Genomic DNA, 12,171 nt, shown 5'->3' on the forward strand with positions numbered 1-12,171 from the left:
GCTCTTCGGACTTTTTCTCCCACCAGGTGTTCATCTTACGCAGTAAACCGTATGCAAGAGAAAACGTAGGCAAGATACCTAATAATGAAATTCAGTTAACCATAAGCGACCAACTCTATCTGGATGTATTATTAATGGAAATAAGAACTAAAACAATATATTTTGGTATAAGAAAGAAAAGACAGCTTATAGAAAAGGAGGAAACTCTAGAAAAAGAAATACAGCGGATCGATAAAGAAATAGATACACATAGTTTAGCTAGAGAATTGCAGGAGAAAAAAGAACTAGTACAGCTACGAAAAATAAAATTGGAAGGGATCGCTTTAAGGTCAAAAGCAAGGTGGGCATCTCAGGGTGGGTGAAAAGAAGACTAAATATTTTTGTAATCTGGAAAAAAGACATTTTGTAAGCAAACAAATGTTGAAATTAGTTACATCTCAAGGTAATATTTTGACGGAAACAGACGAGATCTTAGAGGCGACGAGACTTTATTATGAAGATCTATACAGAGAACAGGAAGTAAAAGACAGACATTAGCAGTTACATTAAAAGTTTGCCCAGTCTGGATGAATTTGAATCAGAGCAACTAGAAGGACTTATAACAAAACAGGAAGCCACAGAAACACTAAGAAGAATGCAAAACGATAAGAGTCCAGGTACAGATGGAATGGCTGTAAACTTCTATATTTTTTTTCTGGAAAGACATATGGGACGTTGTAGTTAGATCACTGAATGAAGGTTTTAAAAAGAGAGAACTGTCAGTTACAGAAAAAGAAGGGATAATTACATGTTTACCAAAGGGAGATAAACCAAGAGAACATTTACAGAACTGGAGACCTATTTCGTTGCTAAACGTCGCTTATAAGATAGGATCTGCATGCATAGCTAATAGAATCAAGAAAGTTCTATCAAAGTTAATACACGAAGATCAGACAGGTTTTATTCCAGGTAGATATATTGGGGATAACATAATAACCCTGTATGACATTATGCATTATTTAGAAATCGAATATCGTCCAGGCTTGTTAGTATCAATAGATTTCGAAAAAGCATTCGACTCATTAAATTGGTCAAATATAAACACTGTATTAAAAGCCTATGGATTTGGCTTAGATTTATGTAAATGGATTCACACCTTTTACAAGGATATAAAATCATATGTCATTGTGAACGGTAAAATATCCAAATGCTTGAAAATACAAAGAGGATGCCGCCAGGGAGATCTAATCTCACCCTATCTGTTTGTATTATGCTCAGAAATCCTGGCGTGCAAGATTAGGGAAGATGAAGAAATTAAAGGCATAAATTTATTAGATACCATATTTAAAATTAGTCAGTTAGCTGATGATACAACATTCACATTTGAAGGAGATAAAGAATCGTATGAAAAGTTGTTTGAAACACTAGAGGGATTTGAAGAATTTTCAGGGCTAAAAATTAACTAAGACAAAACACTAAATGTCTGGTTAGGAGAATGAAGAACTCAAAATACCGGTATCTACTAGAAAAGAAAATGAAATGGAACCCCCCCCCCAAAAAAAAATAAAATAAAATAAATAAATAAATAAATAAATAAATAAATAAATAAATAAATAAATGAATAAATAAACTTTTAGGCATTTGGTTCACAGAAGATCTATCAAAAATAACTGAAGTGAATATAAGAGACAAATTGATAGAAGCTAAGAGGCTTTTCAAGATTTGGTCAAAACGTATATGTACACTCTTTGGTAGAATTGCTATTTTAAAATCACTTATACTTTAAAAACTCATTTACTTGTGGATTCTTCTTCCCAATCCCCCGGACAAAGAGATAAATCAACTACAGAAACTGTGCTATGAATTTATATGGGATGACAAAACAGATAAGATTAAAAGAATATATACAGTACATAATGTCGGAAATGGAGGTCTGGGTATTCCAAATATACAAAAGTAAATAGAGGCTCTAAAAATATCATGGATTAGGAAATTACACACAGGAACAGCAAAGTGGAAAAAAAAATACTCTTAGTCAAATCCCCAGAAATCAACTCCCTGGATCTGTACGGACTAAGAAAACTTGTAAACACTGAATGTAATAGTTTCTGGAAAGATGTATAGTGGGCATATGAGAATTTTATAAAACATGTTAGGTTCAAAGAAGCATAAGAGGCACTCGTAGAACCACTTTTTCATAACGACAAATTTAAAGTCGGTAATAAGACAGTTTATTTTAAAAACTGGACAAGTAAAGGTATTTTTCTGGTTAGAGATATTGTAGATGAAAATGGGTGCTTACTTAGTCATAAAGATTTGATTGATTTGGGTATATGTTGACAATTAAAACACAAGCAGGTCTTTAACTCATTAGACATAACATATTATCAGAACATCGCACCAGACTGTTGTATTGTTGATTTTGATCACACATGCACACGAACACACAAACAGACATTTAAACACACACACCCCACACCGAACGCAAACACACGCTTTTGAGAGTACTCAGTAACTGCAGCATCGTTCGCAAATAGACTCCCGTCAAAATATCTTATGATTTAATTGCAAACGACACTATTTTGCAGATTCCTGTCAAAACTGACATTCCGATCTGTCACCAATATAGTTTCTTAAATTCTCCCAGGTCTAGTAATGGGCATTCAAAATATCCGATTAAAACAACTATTTTAAACTGTGTCAAAGTTCAAGTCCTACAACTAGCTTTCGTTGATTTTAGGATTTTGAGAGCACGTTTGTGACCTTGGTTGGTAGTGGTGCGCGAAGAGAAGAAAGAGCGCGGAAACAGCCAGAAATAGCTGATGTTTGACTGGTTCTTAGAAGTGGATACTCATTAAAGTATTAGAAAAAGGTCGAGGCAGACGTTAAATTGTGAACTGCAACCGTTAAGAACGCTTCAAAGTGGGGCGGTACGCGAATCGTTCACAATTACACGCTGTTCGCAATAACTCATGCCTACTCTAATTTTAAAGAAATTGGACTTGTCTTAGTGGTACTGTGCGAATATTTAATGCTACAATTTTCGTCCTGTAAGTTCAGTACCCTTCCTTTGTATACATATTGTGTATGCGTGGACATAAAATATAATCTAAAAATATGTGACATTGCATGAATTACGTCCAGTTTGTCACATTTTTCCATCCTGAATATGGGAAACACTTAAAACTAATTTTTTTTCTGAAATGTCAGGCATGTATGATAAAAGTTGCTATCGTAAATAATCTCTGCTTGCAATGTGACAGTGCATAACTATTTTTTTGTTTTATTCATACAGACACGGACACAGACACACGCACACACACGCGTCTCTCTCCCTCTCTCTCTCTCTCTCTCTCTCTCTCTCTCTATATATATATATATATATATATAAACATATATATATATGTGTGTGTGTGTGTGTGTGTGTGTGTGTGTGTGTGTGTGTGTGTGTGTGCGTGCGTGCGCGCGCGTGTGTTGGTATATGGGTGTCCGTAAAGGTGCTGCATATCAAAAAGTGGTAAAACAAAATCTCAGTATGTTTGTATATCGAACCTTCAAACTTAGATCGACAAGATCCTGAGGTTTGGATGGTATCGACAGTAATTTTTTGAAGATAGCAGCACCTATCATCTCTGAACACATTAAGTATATTTGTAACCTCTGCATCGAAAAACGCTCCTATCCAAATGCTTCTAAAAATGCTAAAGTTTTACGTGTCTTTAAACATGGTGATCCATCTGACTATACTAACTATAGACCTATATCAATATTGTCCACATTATCCAAACCTCTCGAAAAACATATCAAACTAAATCTTCAGTCACATTTCGACAAATATGATTTATTTCACTCCAGTCAAAGCTGCTTTAGAAAGAATTATTCCTGTCATACTGCACTGACTAATCTTCTGGAGGAATGGCATTTAAACATTAATGATAACTTATTTACTGGGTCTGTTTTTGTCGATTTTGCGAAAGACTTTGATACAATAGATCAAAACCTACTTTCGAAAAAGTTAGTCATGTATGGCTTATCATCTGATTCAGTTGAACTGATATCTTCTTTTCTTGAAAGTAGGAATCAAGTGGTTATCCATGCTTAAAAAATGCCCCCTCTTATGTCAGTTAATTATGGTATTCGTCAGGGATCAGTTTTAAGGCCTGTTTTATTTTCAATTTATATAGATGATCTTCCACTTCACGTTTCATCCTCTTGTGAACTTTTCACTGATGATACTACATTCCATCATAAAGACACAGATGCCAATACAGTATGCTAAGTTGCAGAACGAGATTGACAAACTTATAAACTGGACTGAAATGAACCACACTGCAATTCACCAACAGAAGTCCAAATTTATGTTAATCACAACCAGACAAAGTCGACAAACTATCAAATTCAAAATAAAAGGGCTCAAGATACTTGACAATGATTTGCTGGAAATTAGTTCTGACAGACTACTAGGTCTTACACTTGACAATAACCTTTCCTCGTCTGATCATATCTCCGTTTTATGCAAGAATCTATCGAAAAAAGTATTTCAGCTCAATAGAATTAACCATTTCCTTAATCAACATACCCGTAAATTATATTTTCATGCATATATCCAACCTGATATTGACTATGCATCAACATGCTGGGACGGGGCTAGTAAAAATTGCTAAAAACCTCGAAAGCATATACAGACGCTCCCTTAAGCTCATTCTCCTTAAATCTTCTATTCAAGCAAATGACTGTGTTGAACTAAATATTCTCCCCTTTCATCTCAAATGTCGCTTTAACAAGGGTGTTTTTATGTACAAAAATATGAAGAAATTTGCACCGCCCTATCCTTATAGGAAATTCCCGGAAAAAAATCATTAGTAGCAAGAGTACCATTTTTACCCCTCGTCCCAGAACTAACCTTTTCATGTCTTCTCTCACTTATTCTGGTGGTAAACTGTGGAATGAAATCCCCGAGTATCTTAGAAATAGATCTACCATAGCATCTAAAAAAAAAAAAAGCGTATCAAAAATATCTGATGCAACAAATTAAATTAGTTCCAGGAAAATCAAAACATATTATGAGATCTTAGTAAGCCGACATAAATTGATTAATTGTTCTCCAACAGTGTGTGAGCAGTGGAAAAGGCGCAGTGTAAGTACGCGTGTGCATGTCTATGTGCTTGTGTGTTCGAGTATATTTGTATGATGCCTGTGTGTGCACACATATGTGTGTGTTTGAAGATTTTCATGTGGCAATTTTTGGTATGATTTTCATGATGTTTCCTTAATTGTAATCCATGATACATTTATCTACGTAGCTATTATCATCTATTTGATTGCTCTATGCCAGTTATTTGTTCACTCTTATTTCATTTATTATATTGTGCGTATGTATGCGCATGCGTGTGTGAGGGCATGGTGTAAAGAAGCTTCCAGTTTATTCATTCTACCCTCAATAAAACATCATATTGTCATTGTCAAAAAAAAAAAAAAAAAAGTGGGAGTCGCAGTACACAAACGAAGAAGAAGACTGATGACTGACGTCCTGTCATGTAATCTGACTTTCCCAAGTCAGGCAACAGCCAGCCAGCCCTCCACTGTATCTTCTTCTTCTCACTTCGTCTTCGTTTGTGGGCTGTAACTACCACGCTCACTCGTATGTACACGAGTAGAGTGGGCTTTTACGTGTACAACCTTTTTTTTTTCTTTTTTTTTTTTTACCCCGCCATGTACGCAGCCATATTCCGTTTCCGGGGGGTGTGCATGCTAGGTTTGTTCATGTTTTCCATAACCCACCGACTGCTGACAATGAATTACAGGATCTTTAACGTGCGTATTTGATCCACTGGAGCTTGCATGATACACACGAAGGAGGTTCAGGCACAAACAGGTCTGCACATATATTATGCTGACCTCGGAGATCGCAAAAAAAATAAAATAAAATAAATAATAATAATAAAAATCTCCACCCTTTATCCACCACCAGGCGCAGTTACCGAGATTCGAACCCTGGACCCTCAGAGTGAAAATCCAACGCTTTAACCACTCACTCGGCTATTGCGCCCGTCCCTACACTGTCGAGCCGGCGTACTCATCAGCACTGAGTAGGCAAGAAAGGTATTGCATTACCTGTATTGCATTGTATTACTAATTTTTGTCACAACAGATTTTTCTGTGTGTAATTCGGGCTGCTCTCCCCAGGGAGAGCGCGTCGCTACACTGAGAGCGCCACCTTTTTTTTCAAGTTGTTTTTGTATTTTTTCCTGCATGCAGTTTTTTGTTGTTGTTGTTTTTGTTGTTGTTTTTTTAATTGGTTTCCTATCGAAGTGGATTTTTCTACAGAATTTTACAAAGGACAACACTTTTGTTGCCGTGGGTTCTTTTACGTGCGCTAAGTGCATGCTGCACACGGGACCACGGTTTATCGACTCATCCGAATGACTAGCGTCCAGACCACCACTCAAGGTCTAGTGGAGGGGGTCTGGGGTGGGGGTGGGGGGGTGGGGGATAGTGGCGACTGTGCCGTAATTCGAACCAGTGTGCTCAGATTCTCTCGCTTCCATGGCGGAGGACGCGTTACCTGCAGGCCATCACTCTGCAAAGGGGTTAACAAGCCTGTGCTCCCCGTGTTTATTACCCGACAGTGCCGTACCGCAAGTAACAGTGGCCGACACGACACGACACGACACGACACGACAGCAGTTCAACTTCGGCAGTGGGACAGGGACGGCAGTTTCACGTGTCACCAACTGTTCTGTTTTACTGTTATGGATGGGTTGAGAAACGGTAAATGTCCTTCAAGCGTTTAGCTATGCTATGCAGTCATGCTGGAAGGAAAAAAAAACAAACAATCAAACAGACAGACAAACAAACAAACAGAAGGGATTTTTTTTTTCTGCCTGCTTGGTTTAAAAAAAGATAAATAGATAAAGAGACAAATAGATAAATGCATATATATAATGATAATAATCATAATGTACACACACACACACACACACACACACACACACACACATATATATATATATATATATATATATATGAATACACACACACACACACACACACACACACACACACACACACACACACACACACACACACACACACACACACACACACACACCAAGAAAAAAACCCCGCATAATTTATAAACAATCACGCACGCACACAAACATTCTCAACTTTAGCATAAACACATGGTATACACACTGTACGACCACAAACACACTCACACAACAACAACCAACAACGCGAGTGGGATTAGTGAGTGTGTAATCAGAATCAGAATAGCTGTATTATCTCAATTAGAGAAAAGTAAGTGTGACGAAGCCGGAGGCTCACAAGTGTACAGAGTTCGTGCATGACAGTATAATTTGGCACACACAAAATATATTGCCTAACAAAAATCACACACACACACACACACACACACACACACACACACACACACACACACACACACACACACACACACACACACACACACACAACACACACACACACACACACACGCACACACACAAACAAAACAAAAAACCGACAACAGAAAAACGGCCTGTACAAAATATTTGACAAGAACGTAAACAACAGAGTCATAGCATACCAGTCCCGATTATTGAAAAGAAAACAAACAAACAAACAAACAAAAAAACCTGGTCACAAGCACTCACGCACTTATTTTGCATACACGCTTGCAGTACTACTTTAAACAAATATGATCGTGAAGTCAAAAGAATAAATACCTAAGCTTAATAATACACAGTACTACAGTAAAGTTAATGTCTTTTATGGTCAAATAGAAACATATCAATTCAGACTGAGCATTAAAACAGAATCCCGCGGTAAAGCTAACATCTCAATGGCATATACGACTTCTAAAGATAAGAAATAATAATTATTATTTCTGTTTCTCACCTCTCTCTCCTCTCTCTCTCTCTCTCTCTCTCCAACCCACCCCTACTTCTCTCTCCCTCTCTCTCCTCCTCTCTCTCTCTCTCTCCAACCCACCCCTACTTCTCTCTCCCTCTCTCTCCTCCTCTCTCTCTCTCTCTCCAACCCACCCCTACTTCTCTCTCTCTCTCTCTCTCTCTCTCTCCGTGTCTTCCCAATAGTGATGAATGTTGTGAACTTCGTACATAAAGCTCTTGCCGAAAGGAGGCAAGAGTTTAAGTTAGTGATGCATTATGTTTGTGCACTCCATTCGTAAAGGGCCAATGCCTATACAATTAAACCATTTGTGTCCCTTGTGTCTCCGTGTCTTCCTTTGCCATGAGGGGGTGAGGAGGAGATGGGGAAGAAGAAGAGGGCGGAAAGGGGTGCCGTGCGGGGGGGCGGAGTGGGGTGTGGAGGAGGGTGAGGGGGAGTGTTATATAAATAAACTGCTCCAAGCACCTTCACTTGAATCAGGTCACTCGAGCTTGCAACAACGCTCTTCGTCTGAAGTTGCTCGCCCTGTTTTGTTTTCTGAAACGAGTTAGAAGCGTTTATGGCTTTGTTCTCGTTGTTGTTGTTGTTGTTGTTGTTTCATTGAGTAACAGTGTGAAACAGATAAGCTAGGTTTTAAATGTGATGTTGTCATTAAAAAAAAAACACAAACAACAACAACGCTTTTTTGTTGTTGTTGTTGGAATGAAAATTTATACGAACATTGAGTTTCTCTTTCTCAATGAAGCGTCTCTGCTTTCGAGAACAAAGCCATACAAGCATACGCTACACCACATCTGCTATAATAGGCAGATACCTGACGTCAGCATCACCCAACGCGCTTTTTCATACCTCGAGTGCATGCATGTATATTTCAGAGTGGATTTCTTCAACAGAACTTCGCCAGAGGACAACACTTTTGTTGCCATAGGTTCTTTTATAGTGCGCCAAGCGCGTGCTGCAAACAGGACCTCGATTTATTTGTGTCATCCGAATAACAAGACGCTCAGTTTGATTTTCCAGTCAAACTTGGGAGAAAGGGCGCCAGAGAGCGGGAATCGAACCCTGACCCTCACGGACCACTGTATCGGCAGATAAGCGTCTTAACCATTCTGCCATCTTCCTCCCATTGCTACCTTTGAGTGACAATCTGGAATTAGTTGGGTAGGTTTTAAATGAGATGTTTTGATTCAAAACCCTTTTTTTTTTAATGAGATAATGAGATAGGAACGTTATAACTATGAGACAACATTTTGCACAGGACGTGAGTCTTCCAGTGAGGACGTGAGTCTTGAGACTTCCAGTGAGGACGTCTTCCAGTGAGGACGTGAGTCTTGAATCTTCCAGTGAGGACGTGAGTCTTGAGTCTTCCAGTGAGGACGTGAGTCTTGAGTCTTCCAGTGAGGACGTGAGTCTTCCAGTGAGGACGTGTCTTCCAGTGAGGACGTGAGTCTTGAGTCTTCCAGTGAGGACGTGAGTCTTCCAGTGACTAACAAACCAAAGCAAGCTTCAACGGGACAACATCAGTAGGCACACCAGTGACCAGTTGAATATTCGGTGGTAGAATCTCTGAGGATTCTGGACACATTGAAGAAAATTTCCTGACTCAGTAAGTTTGAACTTATATATTGTACATTTCGGTGGTTTCACGTCGACTTTCTCAGCAAAAAAAAAAAAAAACTGTTCAGAAAAAAACTAAGACTCGAACACATTGAAGAAAATTTCTTAATTCAGTATCGAAAGCTGGAACTTTTTATTGTACACTTCAGTGGTTACACATCGACTTCCTCAGCGAAAACTGCTCAGAAAGAAACCAACTAACATTGTTGGACCTACTTGTCACAGACAGCCCAGAATCATCCACAGGCAGCCCAAGAAGAGAACAGATGGAGGAGCTGCAGAAGGACATCGGGGGGTGCGGGCGGTTCCAATGGATGCTGGTCTCTTCCCTGAAGCTCGGCATAGTGCCCATCTCCTGGAGCATGCTGCAGATGGCGTTTTGCGGCATAGTGCCAGACTGGTGGTGCCTGCCCTCCCCTGATTACCATGGCAACTTATCATCATCTTCCTCCTCCTCCTCCATTGGGAACGGTGATAACTGGCCACGTGACAACACGACGTTTCAGGCGTGCGACATTCCGGGGAGTGGGGGAGAGTCTTGTGGAGGTCACATGGTGTTTGACGAGTCCATCACCACGGTCGTCAGTGAGGTCAGTTTCACTGAGTTATGAGGAATTTCTTATTTTCAGTATCCCGAAGTCTGGGACCTGTTTCACTTGCAATGTCCGTGCATTCTTAAAGCGATATTACCATTAGTAGGCTAAATGTTGTAACCCTTTTACAGTGGTTTCCGACTGACTCTATTTTGAGGGTTATCGTACTTAATTTGGATATGCATTCAATCGCTATTCTAATGTTCAGCCATCTTTGCCAGGTAAACAAAATTGTCTGAAAATGTGTGTCCATTCAATTTGTACCAAGTAGAGAGCTACTCTTTCCAGATTTTTTTAAAAAGTCTACAAGTATTAGTTCGTGTTCGTCAGGTTGATTTCGCGGAACTATTATGGTCGAGGTCCGATGGTCGACTGGTTAAAAAAAAATCAAATAAAATGAATAAAAGAAATCAAAACTACAACTGGATCCAGCCAGTCAAGACCCGTTCAGTGGGACCAACACGATGCTGAATCAGCAGAAACCCCTAAGTCTTAAAAAAAAGGAAGTTTAGAATGTTCTAATGGAAGACTGGAACATACCAAGGGAGGGGGCAGAGACTGCTTCCTCAGGTAGTGTGTTCCAGTCCTTGATGGTCAGCGGGAAAAATGAATTTCTCCGGTATTCAGTGCGACAGTGGATGATAGAAAACTGCTGAGTGTGTCCTCGTCTTTGACGACATGGTGCTGGGATGAGTCTGATGTTGTTGACTTGGGCCAGGCCGTGCAGGATTTTGTACAGCATCGTAAGCCTGGCTAACCGGCTAACTGTGTTCATTGTGTGGGTCATTTCGCGTCGATGTTTGACTGGAAAGGTGGATTACACGGTACATACCATTTTTCACATGTATACATTGTAAACCGCGTGAAAATTATCGTTTCAATCAGTCCCCAAATTATAGGATACTAAAACAGAAATGTAACGTTCTTGTCTTCTCTTGACGGGAAGAGTGCGTCGCGACACTGCAGCACCACCTCTTTTTTCTGTCTCCGGGCGTATTAAATTTTGTGTTCTTATCAGTGTGGATTTTTCTACACGAGTTTGCCAGGGACAACTCTTTTGTTGCCGCAGGTTCTTCTGAGTCTGCTAAGTTTCAGTTTCAGTTTCAGTAGCTCAAGGAGGCGTCACTGCGTTCGGACAAATCCATATACGCTACACCACATCTGCCAAGCAGATGCCTGACCAGCAGCGTAACCCAACGCGTTTAGTCAGGCCTTGAGAAAAAAAAAAAAAAAAGACACAAGGAATTGGGCCAATTATATGATTCTCAGCATTCGTAAGACACAAGGAATTGGGCCAATTATATGATTCTCAGCATTCGTAAGACACAAGGAATTGGGCCAATTATATGATTCTCAGCATTCTGTCACAGCAGTTGTTGACGTCATGTACCATTCTGGAATAGGAGATTTATCCTAAATCCTTTCCATTGGTCATGTGATATGATATGATATAATTCCTTTCATTGGTATTGTGATTGATTACTCTTCCACATTGCATCCTAACAGTTCACTGTTAGTTGTTTTCTTTTTGTTTTTGTTGTTTGGTTTCGATAATTCTGTATCTCACCCCACACACTACCCAAAGTCGCCACGTCTTTCCCTTTCACCCACTCTCCACACCCAGTGTGTGTGTGTGTGTGTGTGTGTGTGTGTGTGTGTGTGTGTGTGTGTGTGTGTGTGTGTGTGTGTGTGTTTCTTTAGTTTAACGTCTTTTCGCTGTTTAGTGATATTACACCCCCCACACCCCCACCCACCCACCCAAAAAAATAAAATGAAACATAACTGTGTGTGTATGTGCGCATGAGAGATGGTGTAGGGGGTACGTTGGAAGGGGGGTGGGATGACTGAAGGGACAGAGTAATGGAATACGAAGGACTGGACTGACTAACAGAGAATTATAAGTGAATTGAACATCCCCATAACAGTATGAAACATGTTTATAGATATAAAAATGTAATCAATCAAAGGTGATATCAACTGGACTTTGATTCAAACATTCAAAACGTTTTCGAAGTTAAAAATAACTATTATTCAAAACATCTCCTCAGGAAAAATACATGTTTGGTGG

The 12,171-nt window shown here is 39.4% G+C and overlaps 1 protein-coding gene across 1 annotated transcript in view; it reads left to right on the forward strand.

Annotated features, from left to right (window-relative positions):
* The first annotated feature begins 8,387 nt into the window (after positions 1 to 8,387).
* The window catches only part of LOC143285244 (solute carrier family 22 member 7-like), a 23,417-nt gene continuing 19,633 nt past the window's right edge, over positions 8,388 to 12,171 (forward strand). The window contains exons 1-2 of the mRNA XM_076592503.1: positions 8,388 to 8,439; positions 9,152 to 10,100. Of these exons, the coding sequence (XP_076448618.1) occupies positions 9,777 to 10,100 (324 nt within the window). The 5' untranslated portion in view covers positions 8,388 to 8,439; positions 9,152 to 9,776. The remainder of the gene's footprint in view (positions 8,440 to 9,151; positions 10,101 to 12,171) is intronic.

Source organism: Babylonia areolata, chromosome 8 (genome assembly GCF_041734735.1).
Source record: "Babylonia areolata isolate BAREFJ2019XMU chromosome 8, ASM4173473v1, whole genome shotgun sequence".
In the NCBI taxonomy this organism is placed as follows: Eukaryota; Metazoa; Mollusca; class Gastropoda; order Neogastropoda; family Buccinidae; genus Babylonia; species Babylonia areolata.